A 26127-nucleotide genomic window follows, 5' to 3' on the forward strand; every position below is an offset into this window, starting at 1 on the left:
AAGAAGTATAAGTGGAGTCTTGAGTACTCACCTTCTTCTCCCTTGCCATAAGGCATGTGTGATGCTCGTTGGGGAAGAGGGATGACTTGTTGAAGGCAGTGGCGGCGAGTCCTTCATTGTCGGAGTCGGACGAGGAGCAGTCCGAATCCCACTCCTCGCCGAGATGAGCTTCGCCCTTTGCCTTCTTATAATTCTTCTTCTTCTCCCTCTTGTTCCCTTGGTCTTGATCACTATCATTGTCAGGACAGTTAGCAATAAAATGACCAAGCTTACCGCATTTGAAACATGAGTGCTTTCCCTTGGTCTTGGTCTTGCTTGGTTGTCCCTTGCGATCTTTTAGCGTCGTCTTGAATCTTTTGATGATGAGGGCCATCTCTTCATCATTAAGTCCGGCCGCCTCAATTTGCGCCACCTTGCTAGGTAGCGCCTCCTTGCTCCTTGTTGCCTTGAGAGCAATGGGTTGAGGCTCATGGATTGGACCATTCAATGCGTCGTCCACATACCTTGCCTCCTTGATCATCATTCGCCCGCTTACAAATTTTCCAAGAACTTCTTCGGGCGACATCTTGGTGTACCTAGGATTTTCACGAATATTGTTCACCAAATGAGGATCAAGAACGGTAAAGGACCTTAGCATTAGGCGGACGACGTCGTGGTCCGTCCATCGCGTGCTTCCGTAGCTCCTTATTTTGTTGATAAGGGTCTTGAGCCTGTTGTAAGTTTGGGTTGGCTCTTCTCCCCTTATCATTGCGAATCGTCCAAGCTCGCCCTCCACCAACTCCATTTTAGTGAGCATGGTGATGTCGTTCCCTTCGTGAGAGATCTTGAGGGTGTCCCATATCTGCTTGGCGTTGTCCAGGCCGCTCACCTTATTGTACTCTTCCCTGCACAAAGATGCTAATAGAACAGTAGTAGCTTGTGCATTTCTATGGATTTGTTCATTTATAAGCATAGGGCTATCCGAGCTATCAAATTTCATTCCATTCTCTACAATCTCCCATATGCTTGGATGGAGAGAGAATAAGTGACTACTCATTTTGTGACTCCAAAATCCGTAGTCTTCCCCATCGAAGTGTGGAGGTTTGCCAAGAGGAATGGAAAGCAAATGCGAATTCGAACTATGTGGAATACAAGAATAATCAAATGAAAAGTTCGAATTGACCGTCTTCCTGTAGTCGTTGTCGTCGTCCTTTTGGGAAGAAGTCGACTCATCGCTATCGTCGTAGTAGACGATCTCCTTGATGCGCCTTGTCTTCTTATTCTTCCCATCTTTACGCTTGTGGCCCGAGCCCGAGTCAGTAGGCTTGTCATCCTTCGGCTCGTTGACGAAGGACTCCTTCTCCTTGTCGTTGATCACGATTCCCTTCCCCTTAGGATCCATCTCTTCGGGCGATTAGTCCCTTCTTGAAGAGAACGACTCTGATACCAATTGAGAGCACCTAGAGGGGGGGTGAATAGGTGATCCTGTTAAACTTAAACTTATAGCCACAAAAACTTGTTAAGTGTTAGCACAATAATCGCCAAGTGGCTAGAGATGAGTCTCAACAAAACACAATACCACAAAAGATCAACACAGAGAAGACACAGTGGTTTATCCCGTGGTTCGACCAAGTACAAAACTTGCCTACTCCACGTTGTGGCGTCCCAACGGACGAGAGTTGCACTCAACTCCTCTCAAGTGATCCAATGATCAACTTGAAAACCACAGTGTTATGCTTTTCCTTTCAATATCCCGTTTGCGAGGAATCTCCACAACTTGGAGTCTCTCGCCCTTACACTTGAGATTCACAAAGAAATACGGAGTAAGGGAGGGAAGCAACACACACAAATCCCCAGCAAAATGCGCACACAGACAGCCAAGAATCGAGCTCAAAAGACTATCTCAAAGTTCTCACTAGAACGGAGCTCGAATCACTGCAAATGACAAACGAATGCCCAAAGACTGAGTGTGGATGATCAAGAATGCTCTAAGGTTGCTTGGTCTCCTCCTCCATGCGCCTAGGGGTCCCTTTTATAGCCCCAAGGCAGCTAGGAGCCGTTGAGAGCAAATTTAGAAGGCCATCCTTGCCTTCTGTCGTCTGGCGCACCGGACAGTCCGGTGCACACCGGACACTGTCCGGTGCCCGATCTCCTTCCTAAAATGGCACAGCTGACCGTTGCAGATCTGGGAGCCGTTGGCGCACCGGACATGTCCGGTGCACACCGGACAGTCCGGTGCCCCCTTCCGACCGTTGGCTAGGCCACGTGTCCCGCGCAGATCGCGCGGTCGACCGTTGGCCCGGCCGACCGTTGGCTCACCGGACAGTCCGGTGCACACCGGACAGTCCGGTGAATTTTAGCCGTACGTCGCCAGTCAACTCCCGAGAGCGGCCAGTTCGCCCGAGGCAGCCTGGCGCACCGGACACTGTCCGGTGCACCACCGGACAGTCCGGTGCCCCAGACCGAAACAGCCTTTTGGCTGTACACAGCCAACTCTCCTCTTTTCTTCTTCTTCCTGTTGCTGATACTTAGACAAGTATATTAGTACACAAAACCAATGTACTAAGACTTAGAAACATACCTTTGCTCTAGGTTTGCACTTTGTTCATCCATGGGCATTGATTCACATTTAAGCACTTGTGTTGACACTCAATCACCAAAATACTTAGAAATGGCCCAAGGGCACATTTCCCTTTCAGTTATCCCGGGTGGTCACTCCACGAACAGGTCCTTACGGAGAGGTACTGAGGAAAATGGCCTGAGTCCCCTAGAGTATCACAACATCGTCATCGGGATAACATCATCGTAACATAAATAATCACATCATGTTCATTGATTAAGTTAAAGCAAATAGCATAAAGCTAACCATGATAAACCAAAAAGGTAAACAAGGATAAGGTAAATACAGACTAGTCAATCCTTAAGTTTCAATAATGTAATGTGGGACAGTGAATTATAGAGTAAATGGGACATAATAGGTCAGAGGACACTTGCCTTAACCAGGTTGTTGCTCAGGAAGATCTTCAGCAAGACACTTAGGAACCACGGACTGCTCGTTGTCTAAATAAAATGATCATGCATTCAATACATTTGGTAAATGACAAATAAACAGCACATCAATCATGTACAAACATGGGAACACATCTCAAAAAGAAAAGTATAAACTCAAAAGGGAATTTAAATTATATTGTAGACTAATCTCACTAAGTAGTTGATTATTCTTTAAGTGTTGTCCATGATTACCTAATCTGATTCTATTTCCTTTAATGAGACATAAGAGTCACACCAGAGATAAATTCATACCTCACATGTTATCATCTTTCCAATATTAAACATCTATTTACCACTAGGGTTTCTCTTTTTATTTATTTTATTAAGTGAATAAATCAATACATATATTAATTCATAGTTAAACATAAAAATTAGAGTGTGCAGATTGTGAATGGAACTAATTTATTTAAACAGAGAATATTCCTATGAACATTTTGCAATTTGAATCACTAAATTTGGAGTTCATATGCAAAAGATATGAAAAACAAGTTTGGGAGTTTAAAATATGAAAATAGGTCTAATTCTGTAATTATTTAAAACCTTAGGGTTCAATCCATAAGATTACAGGATTCTGCGCGAAAACCAGGGACGGTGGGTTGATTCCCAACACACCGAGGGTCTTTTGACAAAACTACCGCGTGAAGGGGTATCAGATCCGCTCAACCGTTGGATCTAAAACCAATTACCGAGATTAGATCCGCGGGGAGCGCACGGGCGCGGGCGCGCACTGACCAGTGGGCCAGGGCAGTCAGCGACCGAGGTGGGGAGGGTGAACTGACCGACCGGGCCCGGTGCCAGGGGCACAGGCGACCGACAAGTGGGTCTTGGCGCAGGGCGCGCGTGCGCGAAGTGGTATCCCACGATCTGGGCCGTGCGATAGAGATCGGACGGGTGAGATCAAAGCCGGGAGGGCTGGTTAGCTGCGGGCGGCGCCGCTCCTCCTCGCGACGGTGATGTCGCCGGAGTTGGGGCGGGTGCGTGCTACGGCGGTTCTGGGGTCGCCAAAGTTGGCTAGAAACGAAGAGGAAGACGCGGCGAACTCACTAGTGGGGATTTGACTACGATGCCGTGGTCAGAGAGGGGAGAATGGTGAAGGGAGAACTCCGGGCGGGTCAGGGTTGTTCCGGTGAGGAATTCCGGCCGCGGGGAGGGGGGTCTGAGGCGAGCTAGGGCCTGGACTGGCTTTAGCAAAGCGAGGGGAACACCAGGGACCAACGCGGGGGCACTGGATCGGGCCAATTCGGCCGGTCACCACGCTGGCATGGCGGACCGCCACGGCCGAACTCCAGCGAAGCTGAAATTGGCCGACAATAAAGCATAATCGGGGAAACTGAGCATCAAAACGGGTGTCTCACCTCGGGGCGAAGCTCGAGGTCGCTTGGCATTGCTTTTGGCGAGCTTTGTGGCTGGCACGGCAGGCGTGGGTTTCCGGCGAGGTCGAGCAGCGAGGGCAGAGCGCGAGAGAGAGCGAGACTGTGCGAAATGGGACGAGGTTTCTCAAAAAGGAACTGGGGTGCGTGGGTCGGCGACGTGGCCAGGGATCTCAGCGTGCATGCGCGAGTGCGCGCATGCTGGTCCATGGCGGGGCGCGGGGAAGGCGTAGCTGACAGGGGGGTCCCACAACGCAGCAAGAGGAAACGGGCATGCGGGGGAAACGGTTCAGCAAACTGACGAGGCAGGCCCGCGAGGCAGAGAGGGAGAGGAGCGCGCGGGCGAGGGCAACCAGCCTTGACCACCTCATCATTTCTAAGATGGGTGATGTCTTAGTTACTTCAGTTTCATCTCACTCGCGGGACACCCTTGCAGTGGATCTCACTCTGGCCATTTCGTTATTCAGCTTCCTTTAGACGAAGTTGATCGTAAGCAGTGAAGTGCTTGTTTGGAAGTACAATGCAGAGAGCTTCGGCTTTAGTTAAAATTTTCAACACACAACGGTGCAATAGCGATGAATGTTGCGGTAACTTCTCACCAATCTGTCTGTTTATATAGCCCTACAGGAGAAGAAGGCGAACCGCCAAAGCGCGTATACTGGCTGAATGGTGGACCGGCAAGTGCTTGGAATATTTAAATCGGTTTTTGATAACAAGCTCAAGGAAGGTGTTTTTCGGACCTTCTGCATTCTGAAGCCTTAGTGTTATTCGCGGATCAAGCTCGTTATGAAAAAACGATCTAGCACCGCTAAGGGGCTACTGTTGAGGGTCTTCATCTCTGCGGAAAGCCCTCAAGACAAAGATCATCGGCAAAGTGGTCCTGAAGATTTCACTCTTTCTGCCAAAGGTCCTCAAGACGAAGACCTCGCGTATAAGCAAAACGATGGCAAGTGCCGAAGCTCCCATCAGCTTCGGCTTAGATCAAGTAGAGGATGAAAAGACCAAATAAACCCTAGTGTTTTAGGTTATGCTTGTAAACAAATGTTGAAGGTCAAGAATGTAATTTTACCCGGGCTACGTCTCATGCCTATAAATAGATGAACAGTAGTACCATACTGTTCACGCTGAATTGTAATCACTCTCTCACGTCATCACCTTCGACCAAGCCGAAGGTATAATTGTAATACAAATTCTGTTAATACTTTTATAAATCTTGAGGGGTAATAATATGGACGTATTGATAATTTATATCCTTTATGTTAGTATTCATGTATTATAATTTATTTATTAAATGATGAAGGCATGTCCTTCATGACCTTCGTTCGATGACCATTTAATCCGAGGGAAAACAATGCTTCGGAAGACGAATGTAATACCCGATTTGTAATTTGCAAGAGCTAATATCAAAGGGATAAACAAGTTCACTTTATCTATGTGGGAGTTTGAACTTTTTGTGCCATCACATGTGAACACCATATTTTAAAACAGATAATTATAAAATATGTATACCACTAAATCATTGCATCATGATGAAATTTTATTTTGTGTGCATTATTTGTGACAATATAATAATAATAATAATAATAATAATAATAATAATAATAATAATAATAATAAAAGAAATATAATAATGAGAGGAAATTGGAATCCTAAATAGAGAATTAGGGTTTGAGTTAGAGAAAGGAAATATTATGCAAAATAGAATAAATGGAGAAATAAATAAAATTTATCCATACTATGTTCAGAGGAATTGAGCATATAAATGTGAAGACAAATTTGCTGTGAACTTTGAATTTCAATTGGATTTGGGAATTGAAAACCAAATTCAAATTTGTAAAGGGAAATTCCAATAGAATAAAAGAAAAGGGGTAAATAACTTACTGGGCCTTTGGCTTGCAATTCAGCCCACCCTGTGAACTCCTCTACGCAGCCCAACTCTCTCAACCGTGCGCCAGTCACCGCCAGGCGGGACCCACTGCCCAGTTCTTCTCACCACGGGCGTTGGGTTGCTCTCAATGTCGCGTGGGCCACTGCCCCTCTCTCCGTGTCCACCAGCGCGTTCGACCACAGACATGCGGGGCCCGCTTGACGGCCACCTGTGCGCGCATTCGCATCCCTTATTACCTCTGTCTCTGTCAGCCGGGCCCCATGCGTCACACTCTGCGTCCGAGTCGTCTTCTCCGATAAAATCGCGCCGGTGCAAACGGACCTCCGAGCATCAGGGCATGGCCGAATCCTTGGGGACCGTTTCCTCCGATCCGCATATAATCGTACGCTAGCCCTCTCACCCCGCCAACGCAGTCGTCTTCTTATTCTCGACCGCGGTAACAACGTCGCTGGGTCCTGGGTGCTCACCATTGTTCGTGGAGACTTTCCAGTGCCACCGTCGCCATGGGCTGCTCCCCGCCGTGAAACTCGCGGGTCGCCGTGGGCTCCTTCTTCCCCGCCCCACTCCGAACCGTGTCCCATCGACTGCGTAGGGTAATCGAATCGTGGCACCATGGCGGGCATAGCTGGGACTGCACACCGAAGAAGAATGCCGCCGCCGTGGATTCACGACCTGGATGTCGCTCCGGTCTCGGCTTGCGGTTGGGAACCTTCGTCAGGGTGCTCTGGTGCTCGTGGTTTCCTCGGCGGGCGCGATTGGTGTCCAGATCCCTGCGAATTTCTCGCCAGAGTCCAACTCCGCAGTGGAGCCGCAGCTCACCGTGGACAGCTCCCCTGGCGCCATCTCTGTCTTGGGTAAGCCCCTGCTAAGTTTGCCTCACCCTCCTTTATGCGTGGTCGTGATCAATTTGTAAATTGGGGCACCAGGGGGGGGCAAATCCGCGTGCTCCGGCGAGCTCCTCCGCCGTGCGGCACTAGAGCGCCGCCGCCCTGGTGGTCGAAATAGGGGAGCAGGCCAGCAACCGTTGATCAAATGCTGTAGGGCTAGGATTAGATCTAGGGGAAAGTTGGCCCCCAACCATTGATCGTGCAGGGGATGGTCTAGATCGAGTCTTGGTGTACCCCTTCGAGCCATTAAATCAGAACCGTGAATCCCGGATCCGATAGCCTGGGTTACTCGCGGGGTTGATGGATGTCGAATCTAATCGTGGTCGTCGGGCTTTGATCCGACGGCTGAGACGAAAGCATACCCCTTCGCCTGAACCAGTTTTCAAATGAGCCCCTGGACTACTTAGGAATCAACCCGCCATCCAGGGACCCTGTTCTCTGTGTCTAGGATATCTTGCGCATAGCCCCCTGCCTTCTCTGAAAAATGAGGCGCAGTCCAGAAATTAAATAAAACCGGAAAAATAGATTTAGAAATTGATTTTGAGTATAAAAATAATTGTAAAACTTGGGTAATTCATAGAAAATTCATATTAATCCCAAATTAATCCGTTCCAATTCCTAGAATTTTGTAATATTATTGTCTATCATCTAGTACCACTGTTTTGACATGAAAACAATAATAAAATTGATCTCCTAATTAATCTCATATCAAATACATAAAACCTTAGGAAATTCGTATCTCCTCCGTTTTAACTCCGATTTGATCCGTTCAAGTTGTGTTAGTCTCGTAGCAACGTGTAGATCATTATTATTCAGTTTGTACTTATGTTTGGTGTGATGTTAATTTTGTCTATACCATGTTTGTTTGTATTGCAACGACTAGCGCGTGGACACGTGTCATCTGAAAAGCAAGTTGGTACCTGGAATCTCAAGTGCCAGGGAAGTTGTGCCCTTGACCACTTTTTACCCAATAATGTTCTTTAATATCACTTATCCATGCATAGGTTAATTTTGATGGGACCCAATAGGTCATCCTAGATTGTTTATCTCTTACCTTGTTTACCCCTGAATCACTTGGGTAGTTTGCTACTGCTTTATATGGTTTTGGGATAATCATTTATTACCTCTATGTTCCAATTCTTTTTGTTATTCTATTTATGTTCATGTTGAGATCATTAATGTTAATTGGAACATAGAGCTTAACTTGAGTAATACGTGCCACCACAAGGGTTTAATGGGACGCCCTTGGCTGACTAATTAGGAAAGCTAGTGGAAGACTACCTTACCCGAAAGGGGCAAGGGCAGTAGGGGAGTGGTCAGTGTAGGGAGGTCCCTGGTTGATTTTGCTGCGATGGCGGTCAGCCAGGAACCCTGCATTGGAACTTCCTATAAACTGTAGCGGGTTTTCGGAAGCTAGTGGAACTTTGTAAAGGCCTCGTAGTGTTGCCCTGCCGCGCTTCCTAGGTAGAGGTGTATGGGATCCGCGACCCCTTGGCAGATGGGTAGCATGACTTGTGGGTAAAGGGTACAACCTCTGCAGAGTGTAAAACTGGTATACTAGCCGAGCTCACGGTCATGAGCAGCTCAGGACTCTCTGATGTTTAAATTATGGAACTTAAATTCAATTTTGTCATTTGCATATGCATGGGTTTATTATTAATTTTGTTCTATTACTTTACTTAAGGTTTGGTATTTACTTACACTTAGTAACTGCTAATAAAAGTTTGACCAACATTAAAAGCAATGCTCAGCTTTAACCATTCTCTTTGATAAGCCTTACACTCCATGAGCTCCCACCTTTGGTGAGTTCATGTCACATTATTCCCCACAACTTGTTGAGCGATGATCATGTGTGAGCTCACCCTTGCTGTCTCACACCCCCCCACAGGAGAAGAGCAGGTGGTTCAGGAGGAGCCACAAAGCGAGGAGTATGATCTGATCTAGGTGGCGTTTCTCAGTTGACATTGGCGCCGACGATCCTTAGTTCGTTTTATCTTTATTATTTTATTTTGTAATAAGTCTTCCGCTATGTAATAAATACTCTGATGTTTTGTGACATTTATCTCTATACAATCTGTTATTATATATGTTGTCTTCTTGGCGCATGTATGAGATGCACCTGGCTTTGTCCCTTAAAGTCGGGTGTGACAGAAGTGGTATCAGAGGAAATGTTGACTGTAGGACAAAACCTAGATAGAAATGGACAAAACCCTTACCTACTTACCTTACTCTGACTCATTCTATACTTATCTCACCTTGATCTTGTCTCACCTTTTGCTACTCTACTCTGATTAATCTTATCTATTCTACTCTAAGACAAGATGGATTTCACACCTTGGAATCCTACCATTATGATCTTCTTAAGAGATAGGGAACCTAAGATAAAATCAAAATTATTTTCTCTATTAAAAATGTTGGTTGATTGTTCTGATGATCAATGCCTGATTTGCTTCTTTGGTTGATTGAATTATTATAGTTGGGCATCTTAGCATGTACCACCATAAGGTAATGAATTAGTTTTAGTAGGCGACACACTCAGCTAATAAATCCCCAAAGTAACACGCCTCGTAATTACATGCCTTGTCTACACTCCTTCCTTTCGTACCTTGTGTTTCTAACCCAGATGGGCTACCGCTATAGTGTTAGAAGAGAGCACTATAGACGTGATCCTTGGTATGTCATGGTTAAGAAAGGCAAAGGCAGTATATACACTGTGCTAAGGGAACCGTAGAACTCACCAGTTCCAAAGGACAAAGATTTGAAGTTGAAGTTGCAGTAACTACCACCATCAGACTAGCGGCATTCTTAGTAGATGAGAAGTTTGTGGGTGGCAGCATCCGTGCAGTTAGGGATTTTTCCGGATGTCTTTCCAGAGGAGTTACCAGGGATGCCACCTGATAGAGAAGTTGAGTTTGTTATTGATCTCTTACCTGGAACCGCCCCTATTTCTAAACGACCATATAGGATGTCCGTAGAGGAGTTAAAGGAACTTAAGAAGCAGTTAACGGAGTTACAAGAGGCTGGGTATATTCGTTCGGATTCTTCACCTTGGAGAGCACCAGTTCTATTTGTGCAGAAGAAAGATGGATCACAAAGGATGTGCGTGGATTATAGGTCCCTTAACGATGTCACTGAGAAGAACAAGTGTCCATTACCCTGCATTAAGGATTTATTTAATCAGATGAGAGGTGCAAGGGTATTCTCGAAGATTGATCTCCGATCGGGTTACCATCAAATGAAGATTAGGCCATCGGATATTCCCAAGACAGATTTCTCGACTCGATATGGATTTTATGAGTTCACGGTTATGTTGTTTGGACTAACCAATACACCAGCCTATTTTATGGATCTGAAGAATAGGGAGTTCATGATTTGGACAGATTCGTCGTAGCTTTCATCGACGATATTCTTATTTATTCCAAGAGTGATAGTGATCATGAGAAATATCTGGGATTGGTGCTACAGAAGCTAAGAGATAATCAACTCTACGCCAAGTACAGTAAATGCGAGTTTTGGATTGACGAGGTGCCATTCCTTGGATATATCATTTCTAATGGAGGGATACCAGTGGATCCTGCTAAAGTCAAGGCGATAGTGGCGTGGAGTATACCCACTATAGTTACTGAGGTCTGGAGTTTCTTGGGACTTGCAGGATATTATTGGAGATTTATTGAAGGATTTTCTAAGATTGCTAAGCCTATGACCTCACTTCTGGAGAAGGGAAGAGAGTTTAAGTGGGACGAGAAGTACCAAGGTAGTTTTAACCAACTGAAGTTGAGATTGATGTCGCCACCAATGTTGGTTATGCCAGATCTACAGAAGATATTTGATATTTATTGTGATGCATGTGGCCAAGGCTTAGGATGTGTACTTATGCAAGAAGGACATGTGATTGCTTATGCTTCTCGTCAGTTGTGGAAACATGAATTGAACTACCCCACTCACGACATGGAATTGGCAGCCGTTGTGCATGCACTTAAGATTTGGAGACATTATATTATGGGAACCAAGTGTCAAGTATGCATGGATCATAAGACTTTGAAGTATATATTCACTCAGACGGATCTCAACCTTAGGCAACGCTGTTGGTTGGAGCTTATTAAGGATTATGATTTGAAGAATCACTATCACCCGGGCAAGGCAAATTTGGTTGCAGATGCCTTGAGTCGAAAGGAGCATGTTCATTCAGCCATTGCTGCCCATCTACCCGATGAGATTGTTGAGGACTTTAGGAGACTTAACCTGGGGATAGTTGCTCATACTGAAGGAGTTACTATTGATGTGGAACCTACTTTGGAGCAAGAGATCCGCAAAGAACAAATTGGTGATGCTAAAATAAAAGAGATTAAGGATCTGATTACTGAAGGTCGAGTTCCGGAATTTACGGAAGATGAGCAAGGCACTGTATGGTTCAAGAACAGGATATGTGTTCCTGATATTGAAAGCCTTCGAGAGACTATTTTAAAAGAAGCCCATGATTCAGATTATTCTATTCATCCTGGTAGTACCAAGATGTATCAGGATTTGAAGCGGAAGTATTGGTGGTATAGATTGAAAAGAGATGTGGCTGCACATGTGGCTATGTGCGATGTGTGTCAAAGAGTTAAGGCTGAACACTAGAGACAAGCTGGACTATTATACCCATTGAAGATACCCGAGTGGAAGTGGGAAGATATTGGTATGGATTTCATTACTGGATTGCCTCGCACCCAGAAAGAATATGATGCTATATGGGTGATTTTGGATAGATTGACTAAAGTGGCTCATTTCATTCCGGTCAAGACTACCTATAAGGGATCTTAATTGGCTGAGTATGAGTTATATATAGCTCGGATTGTGTCTCCACACGGTGTACCAAAGAAGATCATTTTGGATAGAGGATCACAGTTTACCCCCAGATTTTGGAAAAGTTTTCATGAGGATATGGAAGCGAAGTTGAATTTTAGTTCGGCCTACCTCAGACTGATGGACACACTGAAAGGACTAATCAAGTATTGGAAGATATGTTGAGAGCATGTGCCCTTCAGCATGGAGGAAGTTGGGATAAGAGTCTGCCTTATGCAGAGTTCTCGTATAATAATAGTTACCAGGCCAATCTGAAGATGTCACCTTTTGAAGCTTTATATGGGAGGAAGTGCAGAACTCCTTTGTATTGGGATCAGACTGGAGAGAGACAGTTCTTTGGGCCTGAATTGATTCAAGAAGCAGAAGAACAAGTCCGTATAATTCGAGAGAATTTGAGAGTGGCTCAAACCAGGCAAAAGAGTTATGCTGATAATAGAAGAAGACCACTGGAATTCGAAGAAGGAGATTATGTGTACCTCAAGGTGTCACCACTTCGTGGAATGAGGAGATTCAAAGTCAAGGGCAAATTGTCCCCTCGCTACATTGGACCATTCCTGATCTTTAGGAGAGTTGGAGAGATGGCATACCAACTTGAGTTACCGGATAGTCTATCGGATGTGCATAATGTGTTCCACGTATCTCAACTCAAGAAGTGTCTCCGTGTCCCTGAGGAACAGTTACCCATGGAAGAGCTCAGTGTTCAAGGTGATTTGACTTACACGGAGTACCCGATCAAGATTTTGGATACTTTAACTCGAGTTACAAGGAATAAGGTGATAAAGATGTGCAAAGTGCAATGAAGTCACCATGAAGAGAGAAGAAGAGTTTCGCATAGATTTTCCCCATCCTTTTCCTAGATCTTCTTAAATCTCGAGGACGAGATTCTTTTTAAGGGGGGTAGGATTTGTAATACCCGATTTGTAATTTGCAAGAGCTAATATCAAAGGGATAAACAAGTTCACTTTATCTATGTGGGAGTTTGAACTTTTTGTGCCATCACATGTGAACACCATATTTTAAAACAGATAATTATAAAATATGTATACCACTAAATCATTGCATCATGATGAAATTTTATTTTGTGTGCATTATTTGTGACAATATAATAATAATAATAATAATAAAAGAAATATAATAATGAGAGGAAATTGGAATCCTAAATAGAGAATTAGGGTTTGAGTTAGAGAAAGGAAATATTATGCAAAATAGAATAAATGGAGAAATAAATAAAATTTATCCATACTATGTTCAGAGGAATTGAGCATATAAATGTGAAGACAAATTTGCTGTGAACTTTGAATTTCAATTGGATTTGGGAATTGAAAACCAAATTCAAATTTGTAAAGGGAAATTCCAATAGAATAAAAGAAAAGGGGTAAATAACTTACTGGGCCTTTGGCTTGCAATTCAGCCCACCCTGTGAACTCCTCTACGCAGCCCAACTCTCTCAACCGTGCGCCAGTCACCGCCAGGCGGGACCCACTGCCCAGTTCTTCTCACCACGGGCGTTGGGTTGCTCTCAATGTCGCGTGGGCCACTGCCCCTCTCTCCGTGTCCACCAGCGCGTTCGACCACAGACATGCGGGGCCCGCTTGACGGCCACCTGTGCGCGCATTCGCATCCCTTATTACCTCTGTCTCTGTCAGCCGGGCCCCATGCGTCACACTCTGCGTCCGAGTCGTCTTCTCCGATAAAATCGCGCCGGTGCAAACGGACCTCCGAGCATCAGGGCATGGCCGAATCCTTGGGGACCGTTTCCTCCGATCCGCATATAATCGGACGCTAGCCCTCTCACCCCGCCAACACAGTCGTCTTCTTATTCTCGACCGCGGTAACAACGTCGCTGGGTCCTGGGTGCCTCACCACTGTTCGTGGAGACTTTCCAGTGCCACCGTCGCCATGGGCTGCTCCCCGCCGTGAAACTCGCGGGTCGCCGTGGGCTCCTTCTTCCCCGCCCCACTCCGAATCGTGTCCCATCGACTGCGTAGGGTCATCGAATCGTGGCACCATGGCGGGCATAGCTGGGACTGCGCACCGAAGAAGAATGCCGCCGCCGTGGATTCACGACCTGGATGTCGCTCCGGTCTCGGCTTGCGGTTGGGAACCTTCGTCAGGGTGCTCTGGTGCTCGTGGTTTCCTCGGCGGGCGCGATTGGTGTCCAGATCCCTGCGAATTTCTCGCTAGAGTCCAACTCCGCAGTGGAGCCGCAGCTCACCGTGGACAGCTCCCCTGGCGCCATCTCTGTCTTGGGTAAGCCCCTGCTAAGTTCGCCTCACCCTCCTTTATGCGTGGTCGTGATCAATTTGTAAATTGGGGCACCAGGGGGGGCAAATCCGCGTGCTCCGGCGAGCTCCTCCGCCGTGCGGCACTAGAGCGCCGCCGCCCTGGTGGTCGAAATAGGGGAGCAGGCCAGCAACCGTTGATCAAATGCTGTAGGGCTAGGATTAGATCTAGGGGAAAGTTGGCCCCCAACCATTGATCGTGCAGGGGATGGTCTAGATCGAGTCTTGGTGTACCCCTTCGAGCCATTAAATCAGAACCGTGAATCCCGGATCCGATAGCCTGGGTTACTCGCGGGGTTGATGGATGTCGAATCTAATCGTGGTCGTCGGGCTTTGATCCGACGGCTGAGACGAAAGCATACCCCTTCGCCTGAACCAGTTTTCAAATGAGCCCCTGGACTACTTAGGAATCAACCCGCCATCCAGGGACCCTTTCTCTGTGTCTAGGATATCTTGCGCATAGCCCCCTGCCTTCTCTGAAAAATGAGGCGCAGTCCAGAAATTAAATAAAACCGGAAAAATAGATTTAGAAATTGATTTTGAGTATAAAAATAATTGTAAAACTTGGGTAATTCATAGAAAATTCATATTAATCCCAAATTAATCCGTTCTAATTCCTATAATTTTGTAATATTATTGTCTATCATCTAGTACCACTGTTTTGACATGAAAACAATAATAAAATTGATCTCCTAATTAATCTCATATCAAATAAATAAAACCTTAGGAAATTCGTATCTCCTCCGTTTTAACTCCGATTTGATCCGTTCAAGTTGCTTTAGTCTCGTAGCAACGTGTAGATCATTATTATTCAGTTTGTACTTATGTTTGGTGTGATGTTAATTTTGTCTATATCATGTTTGTTTGTATTGCAACGACTAGCGCGTGGACACGTGTCATCTGAAAAGCAAGTTGGTACCTGGAATCTCAAGTGCCAGGCAAGTTGTGCCCTTGACCACTTTTTACCCAATAATGTTCTTTAATATCACTTATCCATGCATAGGTTAATTTTGATGGGAACCAATAGGTCATCCTAGATTGTTTATCTCTTACCTTGTTTACCCCTGAATCACTTGGGTAGTTTGCTACTGCTTTATATGGTTTTGGGATAATCATTTATTACCTCTATGTTCCAATTCTTTTTGTTATTCTATTTATGTTCATGTTGAGATCATTAATGTTAATTGGAACATAGAGCTTAACTTGAGTAATACGTGCCACCACAAGGGTTTAATGGGACGCCCTTGGCTGACTAATTAGGAAAGCTAGTGGAAGACTACCTTACCCGAAAGGGGCAAGGGCAGTAGGGGAGTGGTCAGTGTAGGGAGGTCCCTGGTTGATTTTGCTGCGATGGCGGTCAGCCAGGAACCCTGCATTGGAACTTCCTATAAACTGTAGCGGGTTTTCGGAAGCTAGTGGAACTTTGTAAAGGCCTCGTAGTGTTGCCCTGCCGCGCTTCCTAGGTAGAGGTGTATGGGATTCGCGACCCCTTGGCAGATGGGTAGCATGACTTGTGGGTAAAGGGTACAACCTCTGCAGAGTGTAAAACTGGTATACTAGCCGAGCTCACGGTCATGAGCAGCTCAGGACTCTCTGATGTTTAAATTATGGAACTTAAATTCAATTTTGTCATTTGCATATGCATGGGTTTATTATTAATTTTGTTCTATTACTTTACTTAAGGTTTGATATTTACTTACACTTAGTAACTGCTAATAAAAGTTTGACCAACATTAAAAGCAATGCTCAGCTTTAACCATTCTCTTTGATAAGCCTTACACTCTATGAGCTCCCACCTTTGGTGAGTTCATGTCACATTATTCCCCACAACTTGTTGAGCGATGATCATGTGTGAGCTCACCCTTGCTGTCTCACACCCCCCCCCCCCACAGGAGAAGAGCAGGTGGTTCAGGAGGAGCCACAAAGCGAGGAGTATGATCTGATCTAGGTGGCGTTTCTCAGTTGACATTGGCGCCGACGATCCTTAGTTCGTTTTATCTTTATTATTTTATTTTGTAATAAGTCTTCCGCTATGTAATAAATACTCTGATGTTTTGTGACATTTATCTCTATACAATCTGTTATTATATATGTTGTCTTCTTGGCGCATGTATGAGATGCACCTGGCTTTGTCCCTTAAAGTCGGGTGTGACAACGAAGGTCTTTTAACTTTAACAATCATGTTGCCTTGTTCTTAATTTACAGCTCTTGAGAACAAGCAACCAACAAAACCGAAGTTATCATCCTTCGGCGCTTTACACATGCTGATTGTAGCTTCGACATTCAACCTTGTTGCTTTTAGACAATTTCTCCGCTTTGAGGACCTTCGGTAGAGAAGTAGACACCCAACAACTGCCATGCAGTAACTGAAATCACCACTATAAATTTCTGTGTGCCGCCAGCTTAGAGCTCTTTTCTACTAGTGTGATGTGCCCTCAAATTTTTGCTCTCACTTGTTATTGTGATCTTTTACTATTATTTTAGTTTTGTATTGGTTGTTGCCAAAGAGTTTGTTAGATTGAGATCGATAACATATGCGATATTCGTTTTTATGTAATCGTTGTGCACTTTATTGAATATGTTGTATGTCGTCGCAATGTACGGTCACCCAACTAGTAAGTACATACTCACTTGATCGGATACATCAGATCTCACAAAAGCTCTTGCCGCCCACAAAACCCACAACAGTACATCTAAGGTCTTGTTTAGGTATTCTAGTATTCACTTCAATCAATGTGTATTGATGTTGATTAGGATGTAAATTATGAATTAATGTAAATAGAGTATCCAAACAAAACCTAAGGAGACGAAGAACACAGGACTCTTCCTCCGGCCACCGTCAGTTGCGTGGTGTAGCTCTACGTACGGAATGGTATCGATGCCGATTCCCTTATGCTCCCTTCGCCAGCGACACGACGCACCTCTTGAGTGTCTGCAGCAGCACAAGTCCGCAGGCACCAAGAAAGGCCAGCGAGGTCAACGGAGCTAGAGATGGCTAGTTAGCCGCCGGAGTATTATAAGACAGTGGCTGGAGTACCTTGCGACCTTGCCTGGCCTGCTCGGTGAGCTCTGCCTTGAAGGTCGGAGGAGGTGGCGAGCTGGTACAAGCCGTGGAGTTGTCCTCTGCTCTACCTCCCACTGTGCCTCGCGCTCGCCCTTGCTGCAGTCCTTGTTAGTGATCGAAAGCCGTCCGCGCGAGACAAGCACCTTGTTGGGGACTTGTTCTCAAATGCTAAGAGTTAAGAACAAGGCAACATAAACAGTGTTAAGTGTTAAAGTCCTTCGTCCTTCGAAGCATTATGTCCCTTCGGGAAATAATGAGTCTCGGACGAAGGTCATGAGAGACATACCTTCGTAAACATAACAAGTAATGACGAAGGACTCACATAAAGCATGAAATATAATATAAGCATCATCCTAGAATCATTTCTATTTTATTAACATGGAAAAACAGAAATGATTTCAAATTACAAATGTACCTTCGGTCTTGAGAGAAGGCAAAAAGTACAAGCGTGACGCAAAAGCAAATGCCAAGTCAACGTGAACAGTACGGGAGTACTGTTCATCTATTTATAGACGCGGGACGCAGCCCACGTAAAATTACATTTATGTCCATTACATTTGTCAATGACTTATGGAAACCTGACAAGGTCCACGTAGTCTTTTCATCTTTAAGTCGGTTCCCCTCTCTGCTATCGCGACGAAGCTTCCCTGCGCACAGCTTCGGCTGTGCACCATCCTTCGTGGAGCTTGGTAATCAGCCCGTCTTTCGTCTGGTTCAGGCTTCGTCCTGACCGCACTTCATGTTCGTAATTCTGAGTCCGAAGGTACCTGTTCACATAATCCACTTGGAAAACATTGTTAAATCATGTTTTTGAGGACCTTCGGAGGACGAAGGCCCCCAACAGTAGCCCCTCGCAATATTAATTTGTTTGAAATAATAAATTCAGATTGCGACATGAACGAAGGCTTTATGCCGAAGGTCCGAAAAAACACCTTCCCTTTGCTAGAATAGCAACATTCAATGACAAGTGGGGTCTTTCAACTTTCAACGCATCAAGCGTATGAATACGGCCATACCGCAAACTTATTTTGCACGCTTTCTGGCCAACCACTCTTGCTCACTCATTTTTTAGCTCTTGTGCACTGTGATCTGCTAAGCTTTTAGCTTTGAAGCTTCGGCTTTGAAAACAGTTTTTTAGTGTTTCCTAAGATGTCTGAAGCTGCTAAGAAGGCTGCTGCTGAAATGAAGCTGAGTCTTGATGAAGAGAAGAACTTAGGGTTTCTTATAGCAATGTCGAAGACCAACACAGAAAAGATCACCAGGGAAATTCTGGAAGGGCTGTCTGAAGATACTGGTGACAGTGAAAGTTATGATGTGGACAGCGGTGGCGAAGACTCCGAAGATCGCCCCTGGCGACCAAGCCATTCAGTTTATGGTAAATCAACTATCAAAGAGAATCATCTTGTTAATATGAGAGGAAGGTATTTCCGGGATCTGTCCATTGTGAGGGCGGACGAAGGGGAAAAGACTTGTCCACACCCTGAAGAAAATGAAGTTGTGGTGTACCGAAGCTTTTTGAAAGCCGGATTGCGATTCCCCTTGAGCAGCTTCGTCGTGGAGGTGTTGAAAATCTTCGAAGTCTATCTTCATCAACTTACTCCAGAGGCTATTATAAGGCTAAATATCTTCGTGTGGGCCACGAGAAGCCAAGGTCTGAAGCCTGACGCAAGAAGCTTCTGTAATGTTCATGAATTATTATATGAAACAAAACCTTGGGGCAAAGAACAGTACCATAACAACTTTGGCTGCTACAGCTTCGTCTCTCGGTCCGGGGCAAGCTGTCCCGTACCAACCTTTCGGAAGAGATGGCCCGGGGATTGGATGACAGAATGGTTTTATGTGAAGAATGACTTATCAGTACGAGAAGACATCAAAGGTATAATTATGCGTCCTATTTGGCAAAGCTTCGGCCTTCGGAGGCCGAAGGTTGAAATGAACGAAGCCGCCGAAGAGTGCCAAAGAGCCTTCGGCGTTGTCTGCTCTTTTATAAGAACAAGAGACTTAGTACAAGAGCATATTGCCTTCAGGGTGTGGCCGCTTGCGGAGAAATGGGAAATGCCACAAGAAATCGTTAAAAAGGCCGACGAAGGTGGACTTGTCAGGTTTAAGTACACTTTTAAATTTGAAGATAAATTTATTGAGCCAGACGATGAGTGGTTGAAAAGCATTGACAATTTAAGTGATGAGCTGCTTGGGACATACTCAAAGGCCGAAGATACTGCAATGTCAGCAGCCTTCGGAGGCCGAAAAAAGAAAAGGCTGAATCGGGTATTTGATGCCATCGGGTTCGTCTACCCTGACTATTGCTACCCCATTCGAAGGCAGAAGAGAAAAAATACAACCTCTGCAAAAGAAGAAACTACAGCTGCTCCTAGCGAGCCAGAACCGAAAAGGAAGAAGATAAAGGTTCTTACTTATCGACCGCGTTATATTGAACCAGCTTCGGTGCCTGAGTTTACCGGAGAGACCTCTTCGGCCACCGAAGCTGAAAAACCAGCCGAGCCAACTTTGCTGCCAGAAGCCACAGAAACAGCCGAAATACCAACGAAGACAAAATTGGAGCAAACAAAAATTTTGTTATCAGAAACGAAAGAGAAGGCCGAAGCGCCATTCACAGAAAAAATGGAAGTGGTAAAGGAAGCAACCGAGGACTCCAGAACATCAGAAGTTTTGAGTCCTGTGGCAATCATTGAAACAGTAAGTAATCAAAAAGTGCCAGCAGTGACTCCGAAAAGAAGGAGAATGGCTAATGTGCTAGATGTGCTGGAAACGATCAAATCTTCAAGCACCCTTCCGAAGAAGGCTGCCGTCACTCCTGAAACAACAGTCGAAGCTTCGGGTTCTAAAGCTCCAGAGCAAGATACTGAAGCCGAAGCTGGGCCCTCAGAGCCCTCAAAGGCAAAGACCTTGGAAAGTGAGGCAGAAAAAATAACAAAGCCAACTTTTGCTGAAGGAACCGGTGTTGTTACCCCCGAAGCATCCAAAATTCGTGATTATATTTTTCGTCATGCTTCGGGGAAAAAATTAACAGAAAAAGAAGAACAAGAGGCCCAACACTATGCCCAAAAGTTGAAATATCCAAAGGGGGCGTTGATATTTAATGGCAGTGGAGAAGAAGATTTCTTGTATTGCCTCCCCGACAGCAAGGAAATTTCTGTCTGTCGGGAGATAAGCAGAAGCTTCGGATTTCCAACTTTAGAAGACGGACTTTCGGTGCTGTCAAAGAACGATCTGGCTGACAGCCTAGCTTACAACAGTTTAAAGGTGCGACAAATGGAATTCTTATATTTTTGTTGAATTCAAAATTTTTCGTTTGTTTAAAACTATTAACACAGACATAATCCTGTCTGCAGGGCCTGATACTCAGCAATGCCCTCAGAGCACAGAAAGATGCTGAGGACGAAGGATGTACTATAGCCCTGAGCAACCTTCGTTCCGAAGTAATTGAACTGAGGAACGAAGGTCTCGAAAAAGACAAAATATTGCATTCCTTAATAAATAAAATAAAAGAAGACGAAGCTATTTTCAAAGGTCAGGCCGAAGCTCAGAAGTGTGAAATTGAAAACCTTCGTAAACAATTAGCCAGAGCTAAAGAGGAATGCATACTTGAAGAAACAAGGCGAGAACTCAGCGACCAATGGGCAAATCATTTAGAAGAAACTGTTAAAGAGCTTCGGTCAGCCAAGAAGAAATGCTTCGACAAATCTATAGAGTGTGTCAAGAAAATAAAAACTAGCTTCGCCAGCGTTGGCGCATTTTCGCAAGAAGAAACTTTATAAGAGGTAACCCCGAAGGACCCCTGGAATGGATCAATCATGAGGCGGAGGCCTTCGAGGAAATCCTGAGTAGCCGCGGTGACATCTGCGCTTTTTCTGGTGCCAGAGGGATTGCCACTATTTTGGAGGGGAAAGGATGTGAACATGTAAAGATTTTATCGCAGTCCGAAGCCACCTTGTCCACTGAAGATATAAAAGATCCTTCAGCCGAAGCTAGCGCGGTTGGGGGAAAATTTTTCACCGACATCTGGGACAACGGTGGTAGAGAAATGGCCCAAGAAATTATTCAGAAAAGCGAGAAAGGGATTCATGAGGCTAGAAAAGTAGCCGAGGCTGCTGAGAAAAACGCAGAGCCCGAAGGGCAAATAGGTACTAGCGAATAGTTTTCATTGCATTTTAACTTTTAATTTTATAGTTCGTTCGCGATCTGTAATAATGATGTAATAGTATCCCGTCCTCACTCAGATCCTACTAAAGCATCTTCGGGCCCTCAGCCTAAAGATGACGACAAAATTAAAAAGATGGCCGAAGCTATCATGGATCAGGTTGTCGATCGACTGCTGAACGAAGCTGCAGAGATAGTACTTAGGGAAGACTAAGTGCTATTGCAAAAAACATTTGATATATGATTTGTGTAATATTCTGTAATCCTGTATGTAATATACTTGTTTTATGATTCAATTCTTTACGATGCATGAAACTTTAAACACGTACCATTTTTGAGTCTTCGACGAAAAAACACCTTCCCTTCTTTTCATGTTTCGTGAAGAAGAATTTATCATTTATCACGACAATATCCATAGTGTTCTGATAAGAAATATCCAAGCTTCGTAAAAATAATCTCCGAAACTATACCTCGAAGATCAATATTGTTTCTCCCTGTAACTTGGCATGATTTGCCCTTTTTCAAAGCATTTTCCGAAGATCGATAACATGCCCCCTTCTTGTGCCACATGCAGCATGATGTATGATGATTATGCTATGCAAAATGATGTGATGATGTTATGTTATGCAGAATGATATTTTGTGCCGAAGATACGCACATTCCTGGAATGGGGCACAATCTTTTGTATCAATACTGACTTTTTCATTATGTCTCCCTTAGGAGCTTCTTCGCCTTTTACTTCAGCGGAATCAGCGTTTATTTTTCGCTGTAAGTTCTGCATCCCCTTAGGAACGTCTTTGGAACTTCTTCGCCTTTTACTTAGGCGGTATAAGCTCTGCATTCCCTTAGGAACGTCTTTGGAGCTTCTTCGCCTTTTACTTAGGCGGTATCAGCGTTGACTTTTCGCTGTATGCTCTGCATTCCTTTTGGAACGACTTTGGAGCAGAAAACTTACACTGCGCTCCCTTCGGAACAACTTTTTGTGACTTCGTCAGACTTACTCTGCGTTCCTTAGAACGACTTTTTGTTACTTCGAAGGATTTTCGATAGTCCGAAGGTCCTTTTTATTATCACAAACCTGTGAAGAAAACATATTTTTCTTGTAGGAATCAACGAAACTGATTACATGAAACCTAAACAATGTCCTTTATTACAAAAAATAAAACTGAATGAAAAAGATTGCTATTAAGGTAGGATATTTGTCAATAGATGTGTTTTGACTCTGGCACGGTGCTGTTGACCGTGCGAGCTTCGGACTGTTCTCTGAAGTCCCTTTGATGTGGAGCATATTGGCTCCCTTCTGGCTGCTGGCCTTGTTGCAACGGAGGTGGAGGCGGGGGCTGTTGCCAGGAAGCTGAAGGCTGACTTGCCGAAGCAGCAGAGAGTGCAGGATGGTTGCCCACATATTCTGGGATGTAGGGCGAATGATACGAAGCAGTGTGCATGACCTGCTTTGGCTGAGCCTGTTGCGCGGCAGCTTCGGCTATCTCTTTTTGCTTCTGAATGGTAACATGACACATCCTGGTAGTATGACCTTTGTTTTCACCACAGAATAAGCAAAATATTCTTCTGGGTTGATCCCCGAATCTTCCGCCGAAGCCCCTGGCGCCTCTGCCTCTTGGAGCTGGTGGTCGGAAGGAGCTTTGCTGTTGCCCCGAAGCCTGTGAAGAGCACTGCGGTCTGTTCTGCTGACTCCCCTTATCATCATTCTGAGTGGAGTTGTGGATGGACCTGACATGCCTCGGATAGGATCTTCCTCCGAAGCCCCTGGTCATTTCGGAAAATCTGAAGGCCTCCTCCCTTCTTTGGCGAAAGTCATTGTCAGCACGAATGTACTCGTCCATCTTTTGGAGCAGCTTCTCCAGGGTCTGAGGAGGCTTCCTAGCAAAGTATTGAGCAGCAGGTCCAGGACGAAGCCCCTTGATCATGGCTTCGGTGACAATTTCATTGGGCACCGTTGGTGCCTGCGCCCTCAAACGCAAGAACCTTCTGACATACGCCTGAAGGTATTCTTCATGATCCTGAGTGCACTGGAACAAGGCTTGAGCAGTGACCGGCTTCGTCTGAAATCCTTGAAAGCTGGTCAATAACATATCCTTCAGCTTCTGCCATGAAGTGATCGTTCCTGGCCGAAGGGAGGAATACCAGGTCTGAGCAACACTCCTGACGGCCATAACGAAAGACTTTGCCATTACTGCAGCATTGCCACCATACGAAGACACTGTTGCTTCGTAACTCATCAAGAACTGCTTCGGGTCCGAATGGCCATCGAACATGGGAAGCTGGGGTGGCTTATAGGACGAAGGCCAAGGTGTAGCCTGCAGCTCAGCGGACAGAGGAGAAGCATCGTCGAAAACAAAATTTCCATGATGAAAATTATCATACCAGTCATCTTCATTGAAGAGGCCCTCCTGATGAAGGTCTTTTTGTTGAGGCCTTCGGTTCTGCTCATCGTGGGTAAGGTGACGGACTTCTTCAGAAGCTTCGTCTATCTGCCTCTGCAGCTCAACTAGCCTGGCCATCTTCTCCTTCTTCCTCTGCACCTGTTGATGTAGCATCTCCATGTCCCTGATCTCTTGGTCTAGTTCATCCTCCTGAATCGTCGGGCTGACAGCATTCCTCTTCTGGTTTCGGGCCTCCCGGAGAGAGACGGTCTCCTGGTTGGGGTCCAGCGGTTGCAGTGCTGCAGCCCCAGTCGCTGAAGCTTTCTTCGGTGCCATAGCGAGGGTCTATAGCTTCCGAAGGTGTTCAAAAAACTCGAAGTGGAAGTGAGTTCACCGGAGGTGGGCGCCAATGTTGGGGACTTGTTCTCAAATGCTAAGAGTTAAGAACAAGGCAACATAAACAGTGTTAAGTGTTAAAGTCCTTCGTCCTTCGAAGCATTATGTCCCTTCGGGAAATAATGAGTCTCGGACGAAGGTCATGAGAGACATACCTTCGTAAACATAACAAGTAATGACGAAGGACTCACATAAAGCATGAAATATAATATAAGCATCATCCTAGAATCATTTCTATTTTATTAACATGGAAAAACAGAAATGATTTCAAATTACAAATGTACCTTCGGTCTTGAGAGAAGGCAAAAAGTACAAGCGTGACGCAAAAGCAAATGCCAAGTCAACGTGAACAGTACGGGAGTACTGTTCATCTATTTATAGACGCGGGACGCAGCCCACGTAAAATTACATTTATGTCCATTACATTTGTCAATGACTTATGGAAACCTGACAAGGTCCACGTAGTCTTTTCATCTTTAAGTCGGTTCCCCTCTCTGCTATCGCGACGAAGCTTCCCTGCGCACAGCTTCGGCTGTGCACCATCCTTCGTGGAGCTTGGTAATCAGCCCGTCTTTCGTCTGGTTCAGGCTTCGTCCTGACCGCACTTCATGTTCGTAATTCTGAGTCCGAAGGTACCTGTTCACATAATCCACTTGGAAAACATTGTTAAATCATGTTTTTGAGGACCTTCGGAGGACGAAGGCCCCCAACACACCTAGAAATGTATCACTAGAGACGACGCGAGGCGACACAGACAGAGAGAGACAATGGGAAGGCAGCCGATCAAGATCAAGGTAGAGTAGAAGACAACAATGGACCAGTTTGAACAGTGAGAGTGGGCTGGCTTGCCTTGTTCTGGACGTTGTTGCTCTGAGCGCTGCGCGGATCATGAACTTGAGCACGTCGAGCGGGATGTAGGTTATCATGCTGAACATCCAAATGGCCCCGCCCCACGCCCAGCCGATCCCCTGGATGCGGCAGAAGTCCCAGTTGGCGTACACCGCGATGCACGTCGCCACCAGCTGGGCGGCGAAGAATGCGAAGAGCAGGAGGAAGCCCGGCCGCTCCACCAAGGACCAGCTCCGGGACCGCGTCACGAAGATGAGCGCCTGGCTGATGATGCTTACTTGGAGGTACAGCGCTGCCATCAGCTCCCTATCGTTCTCCTTGATCGATTTAACGCCGAACGCGTCCTGAGCACCGCATGGAAATGGAATGGCTGCTGGGTGAGCGTGCTTGCTAGCAATGCAAGGGCAGTCCTGGATAATGGACCTGGCAGGCAATGACAATGGCTAGGTGTACCGTGAAGAAGTCGGTATCGTGTGCGAGGTAGAAGAATACGGCGGAAACGATGGCCATGTAGGTGCCGAGCACGATACCGGTGGCAAAGATCTCGTTGAGCTTCCACGAGTCGGGGGTGCGCGACGGCCTCACGCGGTCCTTGGAGATGGTCATGATGGTGCCGTCGTTGAGGATGGCAATGATGAGCACCATGAATGGCGCAAAGTCGAACTTCCAGATCAGCGCGATGAGGAGGAAGCCTAGCACGATGCGGATGGTGATGGACACGGCATAGATGGTGTAGTGTTATCATTCTGTTGTATAGCGTAGCCAAGGAAATACAACTTCGGACTAATGAATAAAGTTGGAGCTTCGGACTAATTAACAAAGTTGAGGACTGATTGTAACACCCTTAATTTGGGGTATAATTTTTTTTAATATCCACCAAATTCAGGTGTTACTTTCTCATTTCTTTTCTTTCCTTCTCTTGTTCCTAAAAATGAAGAATTATTTTTGTTTTATATTGGGATCAACCTAGT

The 26127-nt window shown here is 45.5% G+C and overlaps 1 protein-coding gene across 1 annotated transcript; it reads right to left on the minus strand.

Moving 5' to 3' along the window:
- Positions 1-6300: 6300 nt before the first annotated feature.
- LOC103631060 (ATPase 8, plasma membrane-type) lies at positions 6301-25894 on the minus strand (the record flags this gene model as incomplete). The annotated part of the gene is made up of 4 exons (XM_020539940.1): positions 6301-6496; positions 6756-6872; positions 25157-25500; positions 25610-25894. Coding segments are annotated over 4 exons (942 nt in total), but the record flags the coding sequence as incomplete, so codon positions are not given.
- Positions 25895-26127: the final 233 nt, after the last annotated feature.

The sequence above is a fragment of the Zea mays genome, chromosome 6 (assembly GCF_902167145.1).
Source record: "Zea mays cultivar B73 chromosome 6, Zm-B73-REFERENCE-NAM-5.0, whole genome shotgun sequence".
Taxonomy (NCBI): domain Eukaryota; kingdom Viridiplantae; phylum Streptophyta; class Magnoliopsida; order Poales; family Poaceae; genus Zea; species Zea mays.